General features: G+C 30.8%; 1 protein-coding gene across 1 annotated transcript; it reads left to right on the forward strand.

Annotated features, from left to right (window-relative positions):
• The first annotated feature begins 21,075 nt into the window (after positions 1–21,075).
• Positions 21,076–22,827, forward strand: LOC7453865 (E3 ubiquitin-protein ligase CIP8). The gene is made up of 2 exons (XM_024586963.2): positions 21,076–21,449; positions 21,762–22,827. The coding sequence occupies exons 1-2, from the start codon at positions 21,186–21,188 to the stop codon at positions 22,593–22,595; spliced, it is 1,098 nt and encodes a 365-aa protein (XP_024442731.2). The 5' UTR covers positions 21,076–21,185; the 3' UTR covers positions 22,596–22,827.
• The last annotated feature ends 223 nt before the right edge of the window (positions 22,828–23,050 follow it).

Genomic DNA, 23,050 nt, shown 5'->3' on the forward strand with positions numbered 1-23,050 from the left:
CTTAGCGGTTAGGATGTAGATTTCTTTTTACTAGTAAACTCTGAAGAAAAAGGAGATAGAATATTTTAGGAATGGAGGGCTACTACTTTTATACACCTCAAGCATCGATCAATCGGCCTTTTATTAAAACAAGTAGAAGAATATAACAATAGTGCATGATAGTCTTACAATCAAATTAGTTAGACTGAAAGGATAGGGTAGATGAATTGAGTGAAATGGAAATCATATGCTTTGAGGAACAATCACCGAGTAAGAAGTTAACCAAAAAGAGAAAACATTTCTTATTTTAATCCTACCACCTACATTTCTCAATTCATATATCCACCTTCGATTGGTGGGCTTTTCATATAATTTAACTCTTGAAAGTAGTCTTAAAAAAACAATCCATAACAATACATTAAAATCCTTTGATAAATCAATTTTGTTGTGTTGATGAATGCCACACTCTAGGTCGATGGGATATCAATCTTATCGAAGATATTTTTCTCAATATATGCAACCAAAATATCATTCATTTATTTTTAGTTTAGGGTGGGTTCAATACTTATGAATATTGAAGTTCTTGGCAACAATTCTATGCTGACATATGGTAGAGAGTAGCTAAAACCATAGCTTAAAAGGATTGTCGTGGCAAATTGATGTTGTTATTGTTGACTTATTGTTTTATACATATGGGTTAAATATAAATGTTAAATATTTTTTTTATTTCTCTATTGTGTTTCTAATGTTTTGAGTTGTCCTATACTTCATTTTTAATGACTAGTCAGTTCATTACTATCCATTTTCAATATGAAATTCATAGCATATAATATTACCCATACACATTATTTCAACAAACCCTTGAATTATCATAAATCCTAACATTTTCAATAACTAATTGTAAATGAATAAAACTAAAATTAAACAATGAAACAAATAGAAAAGATGAAGGAACTTACCTAAAGCATAAAGCATGAGAGGTTATTTGCTTAACTAATTAATAGCTTAGGACTTCAAGAGAAATTTTATAAAAAAAAGAAGGCAAGAATAGTAGCTTGAAAGAAAGAAGAAAGGCTTTCAGTTAATTAGTGGAAGAAAGGGAAAGAAAGGGGAAAAGATTAATGAAATGTGCTGGACATATATATTATATATTATATTTTATTGTAAGTTAACAATAGCTAACTTGGGTTAATTAGTAGCCAGCAAAGAAAATTAAACCTATTAAGATATTATTAATATTCTAATATAAAAAGTATTTAAAAAAAGATTAAGTGGGCAATTGCCCCCTCGGCCCCCTACGTGACTCTACCACTGACCAACATATTAGAAACTTAATAGGTCACACACATTAAAAACTATTAATCAGAAATTAAACTCAAATGATATACCTAAGAATGACTTTATTAAAATATATTTTAGAAATTAAAAACTAGAATATAATTAATACAAAGATTATATTTCTAAACCTAGAAAATAAAGTAAGGACTTCATTGAGTTAATTTAAAAAATTATCCTGAATTCATATATGAATATTATTCAAGGGCCAGATTGATATTTTACCAATTTATTAGGATTTTCATATTTAGCTATAAATAGTAAGTTATACCTCTTATTTTTTAGTTGTTGGCTATTAGACAAAATATCTACATAAATCACAGAATAAAGAACTAACACTCTTAGCATAACAATCCCTCTAGGAATTTAGGATATTTCTCATTGGTGATTCGTGTGGATTACTGTTGGAGGTCGGACAATTGGACAATTTGTGTTTTGCAACAACCCAACATTTAAAGAATTATTCAAAGTTGAAGAAGATCATATCTTCAAGTAATAAATCCCTAAACAACTTTAGATCTGTCTAACAAAAATCTCAAATAATTTTGTTTTATTATTTATATAGTGAGAATATGTTAAATCAATCTCAAGCTTCCAAAGAAAATAACATAGTAAATTATATTAAACATCCTATAGTTTGTTTTAGATTAAGCTCTTTCTTACATTTAAATATGTACACTTTATATACCATTGTTTATACAATTGATAATATTTTATATACTAAGTTAGGAATACACAAATTCAGTCAACAAATTTTTTTAAAAATATTATAGGTTTACCATTATAATTGATTTAATATCCAAATACCATTATAACCATTTCTGCATCTTCTTCTTCTCCGATAAGAATCATGTTTTCTTTGTTTTCCTTCTTTTTACATTTGACTCTTTTTTTTTTTTTCAAATCTATGATAAAAATTCAAAATAAAACCTTCAAGCAAAAAGTTAGCAAAATTTTCTTCGAGAGGCTAGAAAATATATGGATAAGAATAATTATAGATATCACCACATGTATATAGAGTGAAAGAGTTTCCATCTCTCAAAATTCCTCTAGCATAATCCAGGTAACCACATTTCACATGCATATCTTGTTGGGTTTCCGAAAACATATTCTCACTGTGAAAACTATAAATATAATATTTTTTCAGGAGTCCCAAGGATTTCGTTAGATAAATCTAGGGTTGCTTATGGTCTATACAAAGATTACATGAAGATCAAATCTTTTTAGCTTTGAATATCTTCAAGGCTAGGTTGTCACAAGCCATAAATTATCCAAATGTCTGGCCTCTAACGGTAATCCATACGAACCACCAATAAGAAATCTCAAAAAAAAAAAAATCTCTTAAACCCTTTTAGGAGAGAGGGATTGTTATACATTTGACTGCTAACTCTTTTATTTTATGTTTTAGGTATTTCTGTATTATACTCTACTCACCTTAAGAAATAAGAGGTTTAGCTTTATATTTATAAGGAAATATGAAAATCCTATAAATGATAAAATATCAATTTTTCCTTTAAATAATATCACATATATTATTTTAGGCATATATTTATATTTACTTGATTGTTTCTAGGTCTATAATTATAATTCCTTTTATTAATATTTACATTCGATTCCTCAATTTCTAAAATTTATTTATAATCAAATCATACTTGATTAATCATCATATTCTCAGCTTTGATATGAGGTGTTATTATGAGAGAACCATTCTAAAGGTGGCTTCTTATGATATGAGGACCTTTGATTCAATGGGCATACTTGCATCTTAGGAAGAAGAATGAGTTCTTATATCTACTTGCGTGATTAGTCCTTTTAGCCAAGGTTTATTTTATCTGGTATGAGAAGAATAATTGAGAAATTTTTGAACTTATCCAGTCCCTCTTGGTATAATTAAAACACATGTATCAAATTCTAGGTGATCTCATGTCCATTTAGCGTTTCCAGGGTCATGAGGTTCTTTGCTTTAGTTTTTGTTCGAATTTTGTATAACATGTCTGTAATTATTGCAGAATTAATTGACTAGTTCTGGAGTTTCCGGGAACTAGTAGACCATTTACTAGACTTTATAAAATAATCAGTGGATCGATTCTAGAAATTCAAGAAATCAGCCAATCATTTACAATATGGTTCCAAAGTTGTTTTTTCCGGTTGTGATGTTGTGTCTTGTTGATGTTGGTTAAACAGGAGGCCTGCCATCCTCCATTTTCTCTCTGACATGACACTGTTCATGAAGAAGCAGATCACAACGAAATAACAAATTTCTTAAATGACTGAAGTTTTCATATTCAAATGTATTGCTCTTAGTTTTCTAAGCTTTTGATTAATTGTTTATTGGGTCTGCTTTATTATGTTTTGCCATATGTAATTCATCGCAGACACATTCTCTCATTTGCTGGACCAGCGGTGACTGCATCAGACTTCAAAAATCATCTTGCAGTGGTCACTTATGTTTCTGATTGTCTTTCCTCAAATGATCAGATCTAACTTTCATCTTTCATGTTCCTGAATTTTTCAGATCTGCTAAAATCTGCCAATTATTCAAGGCTCAACTGTACTGGCACTTGACATTTAGTAAGTAGCGATCAGATCAATGAAGAAGACCTGAGATGCCCAATTGCCAATATTACTAACCATTTAATGTAGCTAACCATGTTGAAAGTTGTTCACTGAGGAAGACATTTCATTTGGTTAATAGCTTGAATATCTCTTTATATTTGATATTTCTGAAAAGTAGAATGCTAAAGATCTAAAGTTCATATTCTGAATGTGCAGATGCTAGGGTTCAGAGTATTCGACATATCTAATGGGACCCAGCCACATAGAGGGCGTCTTCCCTTAACTCCAGGTTCGCATCTAACATGGTTTGGGTTTAGTGAAGAAGGCCAATTAAGTTCATATGACTCTAAGGTATTTAATCTCTCTCTCTCTCTTCTTCTTCTTCTTCTTCTTCTTCTAGTAGAAATAACTTCTGGTGCAGCATCTTCAGTTTCATTAGCACGTCTTCTTGATATTATTACTGAATTTTTGAGCAAATTCTGTGGGGTGTTTTGCGGGTTTTCACAAGCCAATATGGTGGTAGTTGGCTCCCAATCTTCAGGTTCATGCATGATTCTTCTGTTTAAGAATATGGGATAATTCTATCAGTTAACACTTTCCTATTATATATTGTTTTATACTCTTCAGTTGTATAATAAAGTTTTAATCTGCAGTGCTAGTTAAGAGAAGAAGTCCGATGAAAGCTACTGGGTGGTTGGACTAAATACCAGCATGCTGTTCTGTATTGTTTGCAAGAGGCCTGACATGTTCCCCAGGTAATAAGCTTGTCGCCTCGCCTCGACTTCTACTTCATCTCTTTCCAATAATCTCATGAATGATTTCCCTCTCCTGTACAGGTGATGCCCAAACCATTCCTCTCTCTATTGAAACTTTCATTCCCTGTAGCATCCTCTGATCTAGGAGCAGATGCCCTGGAAAATGAGAACAGCATGCACCTCACACAGGTTAGCTCTCCTCCCCTAAAAATGCCCCCTTTATACTCTTTAAGTGTCAAGCTTGGTTTTTTGTTTTTAGAAAAATCTTAGCTCGGTGCTACTTTCAGACTAGTATCGAGGGGGAGTTTATAAAAAGAAAATTGATAAAAAATGATTTTGTCTTTGTTTCTCGACACGATCAAAAAGTTGATATTTTATTTCAAGTGCAAGAGTATTAAAGTAATAAATAACCCAGCATGACCGGGGTCGATCCACAGGAAGATCAACTATATAAATTATAAATAATATATATAATTTAACAAAGAGTTAAAGAGATCTTTGAGATGTGAGATTAATATGAGGATTAAATAATGATAAAAATAATTGTCAAGGTTGGAGGATCCACTAATAGTATTAGAAATAAGTATAGTATAAACTCTTTTTATTACTCAACTGGAAACCACACACAAATGAGGTTCCAATCGGATGATTTATCCTTAATAGTTCATTATAAATTTTTAACATGATTATATTAATTATCTTATTTTAGTAACACCATACTTTTAAATATTGTCAGGAATTCATGATGTTAACTTATGTTAACAACAAATCAAGTTCCTCTCATAACAACGATGTCAGCCGAAGACTATGAAGGATCAAGCATTTATTATACCAAGTGTTATACAACACAAATCTAGATTAATCATTTAACAAGCAAGGTATTAAGAATTAGTAAGATAAAAAGATAAGACATATTAATAACAAACTTTCTTGGATATAAACATTGAAATCTATGTTAAGTTTATATTATACATATTCTAACACCATTAGTGAAACCTTTTCACCGTGACAAATTAAACTTAGCTAAATATTATGAAGAAGAGAAATATAAATAAACAAGATAAGAATATAGTTATGATATAAGTTAACTAAGTATAGGAAAGGAAATGAAAAGCATAGACAAGAGATTAATATAACATGAAAGAAAACTTGAACATTACAAAGAGAGAAAGCAAGAAAATGATCTTGATTTGAAAACCAAGATGCATAAATGTATGGCAAATGCCTTCTTTTATAGGCTAAAAAGAACTATTTATTTGGCAATCAACTATTGATTTAATGGCCAACTATTGGCTTAGTGAACTTGGTGGTTTAGGTATGGATTTGTTTTATGGACAAACTGGCACTGCTACAATCCGAATTTGGCAAAGTGGTCTCCATGAAAGTTGTAGGAATCTGTCTCAAATTTCCACCAAAAAAGAATGAGTATATTTGAACTTTTAGAACTCGAGATATGAGCTGAACACTAAACAATGTCTGGGCTACATGACAAATTCAGATTTCTCTCTTGTTGCTAAGATTTGATCTTCAAAACGACAGAACTGAGTCTTGGACTCCTCATGAATGTTTTAGGCTTATGTCTTAGGTTTCTAGCCATATTAATCAGACTTAAATCCAAGATCTACATCCCCAGATATGACCCAATGACTGAATAGTGTTCCAGTTTGAATTGAAAACCAAGATGCATAAATGTATGGGAAATGCCTCATTTTATAGGCTAAAAAGAACTATTTATTTGGCAATCAACTATTTATTTAGTGGCCAACTATTGGCTTAATGAACTTGGTGGTTTAGGCATGGATTTGTTTTATGGACAAACTGGCACTGTTACAATCCGAATTTGGCAAAGTGGTCTCCATGAAAGTTGTAGGAATCTGTCTCAAATTTCCACCAAAAAAGAATGAGTACATTTGAACTTTTAGAACTTGAGATATGAGCTGAACACTGAACAAGAAGCCGAAGACTATGAAGGATCAAGCATTTATTATACCAAGTGTTATACAACACAAATCTAGATTAATCATTTAACAAGCAAGGTATTAAGAATTAGTAAGATAAAAAGATAAGACATATTAATAACAAACTTTCTTGGATATAAACATTGAAATCTATGTTAAGTTTATATTATACATATTCTAACACCATTAGTGAAACCTTTTCACCGTGACAAATTAAACTTAGCTAAATATTATGAAGAAGAGAAATATAAATAAACAAGATAAGAATATAGTTATGATATAAGTTAACTAAGTATAGGAAAGGAAATGAAAAGCATAGACAAGAGATTAATATAACATGAAAGAAAACTTGAACATTACAAAGAGAGAAAGCAAGAAAATGATCTTGATTTGAAAACCAAGATGCATAAATGTATGGCAAATGCCTTCTTTTATAGGCTAAAAAGAACTATTTATTTGGCAATCAACTATTGATTTAATGGCCAACTATTGGCTTAGTGAACTTGGTGGTTTAGGTATGGATTTGTTTTATGGACAAACTGGCACTGCTACAATCCGAATTTGGCAAAGTGGTCTCCATGAAAGTTGTAGGAATCTGTCTCAAATTTCCACCAAAAAAGAATGAGTATATTTGAACTTTTAGAACTCGAGATATGAGCTGAACACTAAACAATGTCTGGGCTACATGACAAATTCAGATTTCTCTCTTGTTGCTAAGATTTGATCTTCAAAACGACAGAACTGAGTCTTGGACTCCTCATGAATGTTTTAGGCTTATGTCTTAGGTTTCTAGCCATATTAATCAGACTTAAATCCAAGATCTACATCCCCAGATATGACCCAATGACTGAATAGTGTTCCAGTTTGAATTGAAAACCAAGATGCATAAATGTATGGGAAATGCCTCATTTTATAGGCTAAAAAGAACTATTTATTTGGCAATCAACTATTTATTTAGTGGCCAACTATTGGCTTAATGAACTTGGTGGTTTAGGCATGGATTTGTTTTATGGACAAACTGGCACTGTTACAATCCGAATTTGGCAAAGTGGTCTCCATGAAAGTTGTAGGAATCTGTCTCAAATTTCCACCAAAAAAGAATGAGTACATTTGAACTTTTAGAACTTGAGATATGAGCTGAACACTGAACAAGAAGCCGAAGACTATGAAGGATCAAGCATTTATTATACCAAGTGTTATACAACACAAATCTAGATTAATCATTTAACAAGCAAGGTATTAAGAATTAGTAAGATAAAAAGATAAGACATATTAATAACAAACTTTCTTGGATATAAACATTGAAATCTATGTTAAGTTTATATTATACATATTCTAACACCATTAGTGAAACCTTTTCACCGTGACAAATTAAACTTAGCTAAATATTATGAAGAAGAGAAATATAAATAAACAAGATAAGAATATAGTTATGATATAAGTTAACTAAGTATAGGAAAGGAAATGAAAAGCATAGACAAGAGATTAATATAACATGAAAGAAAACTTGAACATTACAAAGAGAGAAAGCAAGAAAATGATCTTGATTTGAAAACCAAGATGCATAAATGTATGGCAAATGCCTTCTTTTATAGGCTAAAAAGAACTATTTATTTGGCAATCAACTATTGATTTAATGGCCAACTATTGGCTTAGTGAACTTGGTGGTTTAGGTATGGATTTGTTTTATGGACAAACTGGCACTGCTACAATCCGAATTTGGCAAAGTGGTCTCCATGAAAGTTGTAGGAATCTGTCTCAAATTTCCACCAAAAAAGAATGAGTATATTTGAACTTTTAGAACTCGAGATATGAGCTGAACACTAAACAATGTCTGGGCTACATGACAAATTCAGATTTCTCTCTTGTTGCTAAGATTTGATCTTCAAAACGACAGAACTAAGTCTTGGACTCCTCATGAATGTTTTAGGCTTATGTCTTAGGTTTCTAGCCATATTAATCAGACTTAAATCCAAGATCTACATCCCCAGATATGACCCAATGACTGAATAGTGTTCCAGTTTGAATTGAAAACCAAGATGCATAAATGTATGGGAAATGCCTCATTTTATAGGCTAAAAAGAACTATTTATTTGGCAATCAACTATTTATTTAGTGGCCAACTATTGGCTTAATGAACTTGGTGGTTTAGGCATGGATTTGTTTTATGGACAAACTGGCACTGTTACAATCCGAATTTGGCAAAGTGGTCTCCATGAAAGTTGTAGGAATCTGTCTCAAATTTCCACCAAAAAAGAATGAGTACATTTGAACTTTTAGAACTTGAGATATGAGCTGAACACTGAACAAGATCTGGGCTACATGACAAATTCAGATTTCTCTCTTGTTGCTAAGATTTGATCTTCAAAACGACAGAACTGAGTCTTGGACTCCTCATGAATGTTTTAGGCTTATGTCTTAGGTTTCTAGCCATATTAATCAGACTTAAATCCAAGATCTACAGCCTCAGATATGACCCAATGACTTAATAGTGTTCCAATTTGAATTGAAGCAGCATCTCTTTTTTAAGCTTAATTAACCCGTTCTTTGTCCTTTCACTTTTAATAGTTAATCACATTAATCAATCCTTTAAATTGTGAGATATGTCTGCATTTAAAATGAGCATTTACCATAAATTAAAACTATCTTATATTATCATACTTGTTATTATAACACATGCTTAAATTAGGGAATTTAATGATACTTTAAGTATAATATGATGATATAAAACCTTAATGAGAATGCACTTTTAAGTACTAATCATTCATCAATCCTTAACCTCCTTGATGGTCATTTTGGTGTCCCCAATAAAGCTATTGGATGGAAGAGAGTGTTGGTTTGGATACCACTGCACTTGGTGATGAAGCTTTCAATTTGGAGGCAACTCAAGAGAGATGCATCCTAAGGAGGCTGATTATGGAGAATCTATTGTATGGCAGTGCTCAAGTGCTAAAAACAAATGTCAAATGTATGGAAGAGGTTCTCTTCCTATAATTATGTATTTCAGTATACAAAAAATACATAAAATGAATTAAAAGGATTAGGTTATAAATTAATTTAAAAATTATTCCTAAATATGATGACTGATTAATTATTTTTACTAAACTAAAGAAAGTAGGTTATATAACTAACTCTCTCACGCGACAAAAAAAGAAGAAGAAAAAATGATGGGTTTTCTGATAGAGCGAGGAAGAGTGGCAGCATTATTAGCTCTCATAGATCACCCATCATCTTATAAATGGCAGCAAGCAAAAGTATCAAGGGTTTCCTGATCTATATTCTTAGAGCTCCCCTTCCCATTATTATTAACCATTACATTTTATTACTCAAATCTAAACTATCTAAACACATTCTCATTGCTTGATATTAGATTAGGTAGAATTTTAACTGAGTGACCTCCAAAATTACTAATTTACGTTTCATCTGTCTCCCACGTAGATTCTCTTCAAACCAATCGTGTATATATTCTGCCTTGATCAAGCATGAGTAATTCCTTAGATGGAAGATAGAATCATTAGCTACTTTAAGGTTTGCAAATAGAAGAGATTTCAATTTTTTTTTTAATGTCAAGCAAGACTATAATTAATACATTCCAATGGCATACACCGAGACAAAAATAAAGGCACGAGTTGGTGAGTCATAATACTATGATAATTGATTTAGAAGATATGTTTTTTTTTAATATGAAAAATGAATTATCTGCAAGGCAAACATCATAAAGTAGATTTTAGTTGAACATCCTAAAGATTGGTTTTAGTTAATACATGAAGTAGGCTTGCTATCATCTCAAAAGGGGTCTATGTTCTACTCAGTGACTACCTTTCATGAAGATAGTATAGGAGTTTACAAGTAATGGTTGGAGCACATTATGATTGCTATTACCAAGTAAACACTCAGATCATAATTGGATATTTTACAAATCTGAACCCCAACTAAAAATCATAAGGTAGACTGATAATCTCCAACTTAAGTTAGAATTGGGTTTATACTCACAAAATTTAAAATACATGATGGCATGAATCCATATTTAATGTACTTGTACATGAACAATATATATAAAAAATACATGCTAAAATTATATCACCTAGACCAACAAATAAAAATAAGGCACAAAAAATAAACAATCAACAAAGCTTAGTCAAACTAAAGATATCCCTGGTGGATTCACCATATTGTCATGGCATTCACAACATCGAATGGTATATCTAGCTCCTAGATTGATGAGGGGGTTTTGAATGTGTTGGGATAAATCATAAAAATATGATTTGAAGGGTTCATGAGTCGCCACCTAATATTATGGTTACTAGAAAACTTAATGGTCTGCAAGAGTCTCAACAAGGGGACCAGTTGTGCATAGGAAAGACACATCACCCCTAGTACACCCTACCAATGATAAGTTGCATTATTGATTGATTGTTTTTTTTCTAAGATCATGTTTATATTCTTGATCTGTTTAAGATTCAAGAAAAGTCCTTCTCGATAAGGAGATCTTTATCAAGCTAAAACTTAACGTTTCTAAAGCCAAAACATTATGTAAATACATGTCCCAAATGTTTTTTTAAAAAAATGATTTTTGTATTGTTTTTTTTTTTTTGGAAATTTTGGCAAATGTGATACCTATTAATTGATTTTTTTCGTATTTTTTCAAGTATGGTAAAATACAATTTTTTTTTTTATCAAATATGCATGAAAATTTTAGAATTTGGTTGTATCCACACAAATAAAAATATATTTTTGCATTTTTTTAAAATAAGCAATTTTTTATTTGTTTTGTATTTTTTTGAAATTTTAAAGAAACAAAAATTAGGAATTTAATACCAAGTCGGTATCTTATAGTATAAGTTTATAGCCTAAATATTAAATAAAATTGTTGGAAAACATGCGAGAATCCACAAATACTTTTAATATGGTTCCTAAATGTTTTCAGAATTTTTGAAAATTATTTGAGGGTTTGTTTGGCAAAAGCACAAAAAATAAGAAAATAAAAATTGCTGAAAAATCAGTAGGGTGTGTTTGCCAAACACACCTTTAACTAAAAATCAAAGGCTTGAAAAAAAATTTAAGACCATGTTTGGCAAACACACCTTAAGAACAAAATATTATGTTTTTTCTTTGATAAAAATTGAACATACTAAACACTTTCTTACTAAAAGAAAAGGCTCAGCCCAACTAATAGGCTAGGCTTCCTAGCCTAAAAGCCTAAGCCCATAAATAATGTCTAGAAACATAAATGAAAATTTGAAAACCAAAATAGTTTTTTTTTTTTTAATTTGATGAAGAACACAACGATGAAACCCAGAAAACGTGGATTCAGTATCATACCAGATTATGCCAAAAAAAAGGCATAGAGACATGTGAAAAAATTATTCAAACAAGAATCTAAGGCTGGATCATCACAATAAACACTTAATCATCACATTTAATTGATTTTATGCAAAAACTAAAATGAAAGAATCGAAGATTAAAAACCATGATTTCAATGTTTTTAGGTCATTAGAATCCTAGATTAGTGATAATCAAGACTGTGTGCATGTGTAAGAGCCAACAAATAATCAAAGTGACACAAAAATCAATGACTGAAAGCAATACTCAACGCAAGAACACTGAACCCAGAAAGCATGAAAAACCTAGAAAAATACAGTAAAGGCTAAATCCAGGAAAAGGCATAAAGAGCCTAGAATAAAGGACTAAAACATATTCATGCAAGTCACATACACTCATGTTTATATGCTTAAACTTTCAGAAATGACAAGAAACATGTAAACATTAAAATGCATAGGAATCAAAGTCTATAACCCATTATCAATATACAAACATGCACCTATACTGTTTTTATCAATCTAAAAGCCCATTTAACATCAAAAGCAACATCAAAAAGACCAATATCCAAAACTGAACAAAAAAACCAGAATGACCAAGTAGTGTTATATGTCCTATATTTTTCATATAATCATCAAATTATTTTCTATGCATAAAAAACAAGTATTCAATCATAAAAAAACATGTCATTAATCATCCATTAATCATCATAAAATACCTAATTAACAACAAAGCAATAAATCATATAACAAACTTGTATTCAAAGTAAATTAAACATATATATAAAAACAAACTAAAACATGGTTAAATCATAATACAAACATCATGGACAACACTTGAATGAAAGAATCAAATATTAAAATTTCAATTTATTTCAAATTGACCCCTGATTTTGATTAATTTTAGTCCTTAAACCTATACGTTTGTTGCACTTTGGTCCTTGGTTCTGGATTTCTTCAATTTGACCCTTAATTGACCCCTAAACTTTAATTTTTTTGTAATTTCACCCCTGATTTCATCCAATTAAGCTTGTTAAAATTAAATTTGGTCATTTAGAATTTTAAACTTCTTAGTTAAGCTCAAATTAAGCTTCCAAACTTAATTTTTCACCAATTAAATCCTTAATAAAATTAATTTGACTTAATTAAGTCTTTACACTTAATTAATTCTTTTAATTTTAGCCTAAAATTTATTTATAAAATGAACTAAACCTTTAATTAGACCTATGATTAAATCAAATCAGTCTTTTAAAAATCTAATTAAGTTATCAAACTTGATTTTTATGCAAATTCATCAAATATTAATTTAAGTTAACCTTGAATTTCCATTGCTTTTCACATTTATGTCTTTCATGGGTGCAATTAAATTTCTAAAAAAGTCAAAGATTGAGCTTGGTCCCTCCATCTCTAATTTATGCATGTAGATCCCTTTCCATTCTATTCTTGCCAACCAAGTCACTTGTCTTTTTACATTTTTTTTATTTTTTTACTTTTTTCTTTTATTGTTTTTTTATTTTTTTGTATAAAAAATGATAATTTTAGGAGAGCCTAAATTGGGTTGTGAAACTTTAGAGGAAAAAAGGGGAAAATATTGCTTAGTCGAAGCATAAACGAGATATTAGGTGTTTTTTATGTTAAAGGTTTGGACATTATGCATATAAATGTCAAAATAATAGAATTATGATTATAAGATATAATGGATAGGTGGAATCGGTTAGTGAGGATGATTAGGAGGGAATGCCAAAACTATATGATTATAGTGATGTGGAGTATGTTGTGCAAGGAGATTCCTTGTTTTCAAGGAGATCTTTGAGTTTTCAGGTTTGTGAAGAGGATGTAGAGCAATAAAGGGAGAATATCTTTCATACTAGGTGCTACATTGATAATAAATTATGTATTATGATAATGGATAATGGTAGTTGTACTAATGTTGCTAACTCAACTTTGGTTAGAAAGTTGAACCTGAATATATCTAAGTATATTAAACCACATAAGCTTTAATGGTTGAATGAATGTGAAGACATTAGAGTGATTAAGCAAGTATTAATTTCATTCACAATAAGAAAGTTTAAGAATGAGGTTATATGTCATATTGTTCTATACATGCTATACACCTACTTTTAGGGAGACCTTGGTAATTTGATAGGAAGGCTAAATATAATGGGTTCGGAAATAGGTATACTTTGGAGAAAAATAGAAAGATTTATACACTTGTTTCATTGTTACCAAGGCAAGTGTATAAGGATCAATTGAAGATTAATAGAGTTGAGGAAGTTGAACAAGAATTTATGAAAAATAATGGTGAGGATGTGAGGCTGAGTGAAAATAAGGTGAGCCGTAAATGTTAAACAATTTGGGGGAAAGTTTCGACCATTAGATGGAGAAGGCTGAGAGTAGAAAGAAGAAAGTAAAGGTGAGAAAAGAAGAGTGTGTGGAAAAATTAGAGAAACACCTTAATTTTCATGCAAAACAAAGTGACCTTACTCATGCTTATTATTTTAATATGCCTATGATTTTACTTTTGTATAAGAAGGCATATTTTAATTCTAATGAATTGAATTTTTTTTGTTCCTAGTGTTGCTAAAGTTCTTTTGTTAGAATTTGAGGATATCTTTTCTAAAGAGATCCCTAGTAGTTTGCCATCAATTCCAGAGATTGAGCATTAAATTGATTTTGTGCTAGGAGCATCAATTCCAAACTGACTAACCTATAAAAGTATTCCTGAGGAGACTGAGGAGACTAAGGAACTTCATAAGTAAATTGAAGAGTTGATGTCAAAAAGATACATTCAAGAAAGTATGAGTCTTTATGTAGTTCCAATGTTACTTATGCCTAAAAAAATAATATTTGATGTATATGCATTAATTATAGAGCCATTGACAACATTACAGTAAAGTATAGACATGTTATCCCTATATTAGATAATATGCTTGATGAGTTGCATGGTTCTGTGTTTTTAAAAATTGATTTTAAAAGTAGTTATCATCAAATTAGAATGAAAGAATGAGATGAATGGAAAATAGCATTCAAAACTAAATATAGATTGTATAAAGTGTTAGTAATGCCTTTTGGTTTGACTAATTCCTCTGGTACATTCATAAGGTTAATGAATCATGTGTTGAGATCTTTTATTGAAAAATTTGTTATTGTCTGTTTTGATGATATCTTAATTTATATCAAAAGACTAAATGAGCATATTAATCATTTAAAACAAGTTATTGAAATACTTAGAAAAGAAAAATTATATGATAGTCTAAAAAAATGTGATTTTTGCATGGAAAGAATTGTGTTTATAGGTATGTTGTTAGTGCAAAAGGAATTGAGGTAAGAACACAATTCTATTGGTAAGTAAATCAGGGCTATTCAAGAATGGCCTACACCAAAGATGATAGGTGAGGTAAGAAGTTTTCATGGTTTAGCAAGTTTTTATAGAAGATGTTGTTCTATGATTAAAGCAACAATAACACCTAAAGGATGGGTGAGTTAGGTGTTGCACTAATTGTGTTAAATAATGCAAATAAAAATACTAAGCATATATAACACAATAACCAATAATATAATTAAAGTGGTTAAAGTAAAGAGATAAGGAAAGAGAGATTGCAAACTCGGTTTTTAACATGGTTCAACAAGCTTACATCCACACCTCAAGTACCAATCGTACTTAAGTATTATACTCTTTTACCAATCCAAATGAAAGATACAATACCTTTGATGAATCCACACGAAGCAATTACACCACTTGAAAATGTTCCCTCTTCAAGATTTTTTTCTTAGTGACAATACCTCACCAATGTCAAGAGTTTATCCAAACTCTCAAGTATTTACAATTATAATTTGTTTACAACAAGATTCACTCTCTCAAAGAGTAGATTGTACAATTAAAAACTATAATCTTTATAGCTCACTCAATAACACTTAGGATGATTGAAGGTGTGTAAGTGTAATGAATGTAAGATTTTCTACTCTTGTGCTAGAATATAAAGATTTAATTTAGCACAATTTAGAGTATGTTAGGATTGATCATTTCAAGTTGATTTTTCTTTTGGAATAGCTTCTATCATGTATGTTTAGAAATTTTCTTTTATTTTGCATAAAAGAGAGTTATGCATATGTTTTCAAAAGAAACTAGTCGTATATAGCTATTGGAATGCTTCTAACGACTAAAGCAGTTGACCAGTTCAAATGACCATATCATTTGGTCGACCGATTCTTGCAAAATTCTCAGGTGTTCATCACGGATGAACAACAATTGACTAGTTTACTTGGTATGTCCAAATGGTTAACCAGTTCAGCTTAGAAACCAGTTTTGGTAGTTTCAAACCTAGTGAAACTTGAACCGATTAAAAGTATATCAATCCTATTTATACATGCAATATGAAGTATGTGAGTTCATTTTAGTTTGCTATTGAGTAAGATATAAGGATTTAACAATAAGCATTAAAATGAAACCTTAAGAACTAAGTCTTCATTTGTTTTGCATCTTGGACTAGTTGATGAATTTCTTCATTCAATTTATTATGTTTGTTGATGTGATCTTTATATAGACCTATTTAAACTTAATCTCATCCAAGTATATCATTAGTCCATTTTCATTTAATTTTTATCATCAAAATACATAAAATATTAATATATGACCCAAAGGTCAACAGAAGATTTATCAAAGATTTTAGTACTCTAGCTGCATCATTAATTGAAATTGTAAAGACAACGATAGGATTTAGATGAGATGATGATTATTAAAATGCTTTTAACTTTTTAAAAGAAAGGTTGATTTCGATACCATTGTTTGTTTTACCTAACTATACAAAAACTTTTGAGTGTGATGTCTTATGTGTAGGTGCTGGAGCAATTTTAATGTAGGAAAAATAGCTCATAACCTATTTAGTGAGAAGTTTAATAGAACAACAACATTATCTTTGGCCTAAAAAGTTTATGATATATACAGACCATCAATCTTTAAAACACTTAAAGAGCCAAAGTAAGTTAAATAGACGACACATCAAGTGGATTGAATTCTTTGAGACATTCCTATATGTCATCAAGTACAAGTAAGGTAAGGAAGACATTGTTGCAAATGCATTGCCTCAGAGGTATGTTCTTTTTAATACTTTGAACACTAGACCTTTAAGATTTGAACATGTGAAAGAATTATATATGGATGATGATGACTTTGGTAAAGTGTATGGACAATGTAAACATTAAGCTTTTGGTAAGTATTTTAGGCATGATAGATTTTTATTTAAGAATAAAAAATTATGTGTGCCTAAATGTTCATTACGTGAATTGCTTATAAGTGATGCTCATGAGAGTAGTTTAATGGGACATTTTAGGGTAACTAAGACTTTGGATATGTTACACGAGTATTTTTTTTTTCTGGCCTAACATGAAAAGAGATGTTCAAATAATATGTGATAGATGCATAGCATGTAAAAAACTCAGGTCTAAAGTCATGTCTTATTGTTTGTATACACTTTTTCTAGTACCTAAGAAACCTTATGTTAATATATCCATGGATTCTGTTTTAGGGTTACCTAGGTCTAAAAATGGTAGGAATTCAATATCTGTTGTTGTAGATTGGTTTTCTAATATGACGCATTTCATATCATGTCATAAAACTAATGATGCAACAAATATAGCGAATCTTTTCTTTAAGAAAATAGTTTGGTTACATAGTGTTTCAAGGAGCATTGTGTCTAGTAGAGATGTTAAATTTCTAAACTACTTTTGAAAATTATTATGGGGTAAGTTATGAATTAAATTGTTATTTTCTACTACTTGTCATTCTAGACAAATGGTACAAATTGAGGTGGTAAATAAAACTTTAAGTCAGTTGTTGAGAACTATTTTTAAAATAAATCTTAAAAATTAGGAAGATTGTTTGCCATTCATTAAGTTTGCATATAATTAGAGTGTGCATTCTACAACAAAGTTTTCTCATTTTGAAATTGTGTATGGTTTTCATAGCAAGGTATGACAACATATTGAAAAGATGGATGAGCAATAAGCTTTTAAAGCCAATAAGAGAAAGAAAAGGATGGTATTTGAATCAGGAAATTGAGTTTGGGTGCATATGATAAAATAAAAATTTCCTACTCAAAGGAGATATAGTTGATGCCGAGAGGAGACATACCATTTTGAATTCTTAAAAAAATCAAAGATAATGCCTAAAAAGTGGAATTACCAAGAAAATATACATTAATGCTTCATTTAATGTATCCGATCTTTCTTTGTTTGATGTAGGTGATGATTTAAGGATGAATCCTTTTAAGGAGAGAGAGAATGATGTGATCCTAGTTTCAACACCAAGAGATCCAATAGAATTTTTATTGGGTCCAGTCACGAGACTTAGAGCATATAGGTTCAAGGATTCAATTAATGGACATCTTCAAGATACATAGGCTAAGATGGACTTTAAGATGATATCAAATAATGAAGAACAAATCTTGATTAATTTGATTCATGTTCAAGAAAGGCTTGTAGGGGATCTTCCAGACAATACAGATAGATTGAAATAAAAAGATTCAAATATGCTAGTTTTGACCTTTCACTACTGTTTTGATATGGTTTTAGTTGTATTGGAAAGTAGGCATTCGTACATTTCCAATGACATATGGTGTAATTTCTAATTCATTAAGACATAAGAGAACTATTCGTTTGAAGTTGAGCTTTAATTCTGCCAGCAAGTTACAAATTCAACTCTAGGCTTGTTTGAATTAGTTGGGCTATTATTTATTTATTTATCTTTTAATTTATTATAGTGCTTGCAACATTTAAGGTTTATTTAGGTTAGATTTATTTTATTATTTTAGTTATTTTGGGCTTTTAATGTGTTCAGATCTATTTATCAAGTTTAGGTCCATTCAGTCAATTCAGGGTTAGCTTTCTACTATATAAACCAATTGTTAACATTATTGTAGGATTGATGAATTTTTATTTAAGGTTGTCGTATATTGTGGTTCATTTTCTCTTTGTGTGGTTGAGTAATTTTCACACTAAGTTTTCTATTGAACTTGCAAACTCTTCGAAAGATTGATCAACTTTTGTTATGATTTATACTTCTAGTTTACGTCTCGTTATAAACGTTGGGTGAGGGTGATCAATTGCATATAACTTTAGTTTTTTAAGGAAAGGTTCTTTTTGGGTAAAGTTACAAACTTTATTCAAATCTCGAATTATCAATCTAAATGACAATTCTACATTATACAACGACGTAAAGGTAAAGAAAAGTGTTATTTAGACAATTTGGAATGTGGAAAAGTAGTGCTGGTATGACAACCCAACTATGTGAAAGCATATACTTTTAAGTCGTAATTGTGTATGTGCTATGTTTGTTGACCCAAATGATAGGTATGACCATAAATATTTGAATTGTTAAATATACTCGAAATAAGCGGGACTGGAATGGACTAAAAGTAAAGGTTATCTGATCAAATGTGCATTCAAATACGAAAGTATCAAAAACTTATTGTTATTAAAGGTAGAAAAATATTTGGTGTAAAACTCATGTCTTTAGAAGGGTACTTTATAGGAACTTTGAGAAAGGATTTTCATATTCCTCTGTGGGTTAATATGAATATGGCCCAAGAGACTAGTTGAGCGAGAAATAAATTTTTAGGATGAAACTTAAAAGAATAGATCTATAAGATGAACTTTTAAGTAAGAAGTTATGATTTTGCATGCTTTGGATTTATGAGCATATGAGTCATGAGACAAGAGTGATTACTATATGATAGTGAGTTGTCTGTAAGAATGCAATGTAATAAATAGAAAATGAAGTAGAAAACTTATAAAAAGGTAAAGAATGACTAATAGTATGAGTGAAGGCTGAGAAAAAAATGAAGAGCTTGTTAAGGTATATGATGAAATATTGAAGCAATTTGGCATATCTAATGTCTTGTGTGTTCTAAAGGTATGATGAGTAGTTACTGACTTATAATGATTCTAAAGTCGTTGAATATGAACTGTGTTAAGCTTTTAATCAAAAAGTTTCATATCAACTCTATATTTTTTAGGGGTTACTTTTAAATCTCTCTTAACTGGTGACTGGGCTTGGCTAGTGCTTGAGTAAAATATAGTATCTTAATGGTAGTAATATGTAGATATACCAATTAAGCGAATTGTAATTTAAGACTCTGAAATATAATTCAACTAGAAAATTTATATTATGTTTGTTAGTATAACTGTATTTTGATATAAGTTATATATAAATTGTGCATTCTACTAGATAAATATGAATTAGTGTGGATGATGTATAAGAAATCAATGGATTGAGTGGCTTGAAACCCAACATTTAAGAATGAATTGTTGTGTTGTGGGAAATTAAAATTTCCATTGATTATTATACAGATATTCTAGGTGAAATGAACTATTTAGATGCTCAGACAAAGAAAATTCTGTCGAAATTTTAACATAAATCATGATTATATGATTTATGTAGTGTGATTATCTCTCTCCCTCTCTCTCTAAAAAAATATATTAATAAGAAAATAAACTATACTAGATTTTTTTTCAATGGAGTTTAAATTATTTATTTTCTAACTATTTCATTTAATTATTGTGTAATTAAATAAAAAAAAAGAAAAGCTCTCCGTAACATAAGATCAAATACCTTAATATTATCTTCATTTTAACTTCCCTACTCAATCTTTAATTTGAATCAATAGATTTGCTGTTATTTATTGTGACACGTATGGTTCTCGATTTATTTTATTAAGTATGTTTTAAATTTTTAATGTACAACTAATTTTTCTATAGTAAGAAAAATATTAACAACGCTTGTATTTTTTTTATGTTGCAAAAAACTGCTCCATTCCACAACGAAAACCTAAGCATCGTGACTAATATGGCATTATGAACTTGTTTTAGAACACGTTTGAAATCGTGTTTTTTAAAAACTTAATTTTTTTTGTTTAAAATTTATTTTTTTAATATTTTTGAATCGTTTTAATATGTTGATATAAAAATAATTTTTAAAAAATAAAAAAAATATTTAAATATATTTACAAGTAAAAGATATTTTAAAAAACAACTCACACTATCAAATAACCTCTATATCCAATTTGCATAATAGAGTGTATATTGAAGGACTACTTAATAATATATAATGACTATAGGGACTAATTTATTAGCATCAATAAAGTAGGGAAACTAAGTTAAGTTATAATTTAACTCAGGCAAGACCACCACCATTACCATACAACACAATTCAGCACCATCTGGAAATTGCCTCTTTCGAATGAACAGAAAGAAAATAGTTTTGTTTCATTTTCCAATCAATTAAGTAAATGGCAAATATCTCCTTCCGCCACCGCGACGCCGACGCCGACACCAACACCAACACCAACACCAACGCCAACGGCCAAACCTCAACCGTAGACCCTTATTTTCCTATCTTATTTTCCTCTCTCTACGACGACCCCTTCCTTCCTCTACCTGAGCTTACCACCCATTTCAACATCCACTCTCTGTCACACCAAGAAGACGACACCGTTTCAGATCCTGAATCCGTTATCCTCAACGGTCCCGATCTCTTAGACCGCGAGAACCAGGTCAGTTTCGTTATGGATTTGTTTCAACAACGTGTCGAGCAGTCCCAACTGCTTTGTGATGATGATGATGTTTGTTCCTCGCTTAACGAGTCGGGTTTCGGTGTTATCCAGGAGAATTCTGAATATAATTTAGAGCTTGATTTGGGATTAGGGTTTAGTTTAGATAGTCAAGATAATTCTGGATTTCAAAATATAGACGCTAATTCTAATAGTAATGGCAATGATGTTGTTTATAATGTTAGTAATATTATTGTTGATGATGATGATGATTTCTTTATTGAGAGGAGTGTTTCTGGAATTGAATCATGTCAGGCTGAGTCTACTGTGAGTATTCGTGCTAATGCAATCCGGGTTGTTGGGTTCGGGTCTGATTCGGATTCGGAGGATAATCAGAATTCTTTAGCTATTGATTTTAATTCTGGGGATGATTATGGTTTGGATGTGAGTATAGGGAATGGAAGTTTTGGTGATGGTGTTGACTATGATGACGCTAGGGTTACAATTCCGCTTTGTTGGGACTCACTTCAATTGGAGGATCATAGGGAAAACAATGAGGATTTTGAGTGGGAGGAAGTGGATGGTCGTCTTGATGAGAGGGAGGTTCTAAGTATGTTTATTGATGAAGATGAGGCATCTGTTTCACTTTCCATTTCACCTCTTATTGCTCCTGAGGATTTGGTCAGTGTAGAGAGAGTAGGAGGATTGGATCATTTGGAGTGGCAGGTTTTATTGAATGCTAACAACTTGGACCACGACCATAATTCTGAGCCTTATTCTGGCAGTCATGATGATTATATTTATACAGCAGAGAGTGAGATGTTATTTGGGCAATTTACAGAGAATGAGAATGCGATGATGGGTCAGCCTCCTGCAACAAAGTCTGTTGTTGAGAAACTTCCATCAGTGGTTTTCACAAAAGAGGATGTGGAGAGTAATAATGCACTTTGTGCGGTTTGCAAGGATGATATAAATGTGGGGGAGAGAGTGAAGCAGTTGCCTTGCTTGCACCGGTATCATGGTGAATGCATTGTGCCATGGCTGGGGATTAGGAATACTTGTCCTGTTTGTCGGTATGAGTTGCCAACAGATGATGCAGATTATGAACAGAGAAAGATGGCTGAAACTTCTGCTGACCATCATCTTTGATGTGTAATTTGTATGCTTTTGGATGATTTTGAATTTTCTTATAATCTGTAGGGTTGTCAAGAATGTAGATATTGTTGTTGCTATGAGTTGTTTCTCTCTGTGAGGATAATGGGATTGCTAATGGATTTTTGCTGAGTGCATAAGGTTGTTTTTATTATTGCATTGTAATGTTTGAAATTTCCTTTTTTTTCTCTATGTAAATGCTGTTCAATGATTTTGCTTTGGTCTTTCATATTTTCCTCTCTTTGATGGTTTTTTTTTCTTTTGAGATTGATTGTTCAGTTTCAAGGCCTTCCGAAGCTAGCTTTTTAGTCAGAGGTTTGGTTGGACCTATAGATTGGATATAGAACTCTCTGTTATTGCTATGCTAATTGGTTTCTTACTGTAGGCTCACATACAGGAATCATGGTTTAGCAATTGTTACTCATTTGAGGTTTCTGCTATTGTCACTGTGA

Source organism: Populus trichocarpa, chromosome 15, assembly GCF_000002775.5.
Source record: "Populus trichocarpa isolate Nisqually-1 chromosome 15, P.trichocarpa_v4.1, whole genome shotgun sequence".
NCBI lineage: Eukaryota > Viridiplantae > Streptophyta > Magnoliopsida > Malpighiales > Salicaceae > Populus > Populus trichocarpa.

Excerpts from the sequence above, each read along its gene's own strand:
- LOC7453865 (XM_024586963.2), top strand. The coding sequence starts at position 21,186 with ATGGCAAATATCTCCTTCCGCCACCGCGACGCCGACGCCGACACCAAC. Across the intron at positions 21,450-21,761 it reads TCTTAGACCGCGAGAACCAG|GCTGAGTCTACTGTGAGTAT; the intron begins GTCAGTTTCGTT and ends GAATCATGTCAG.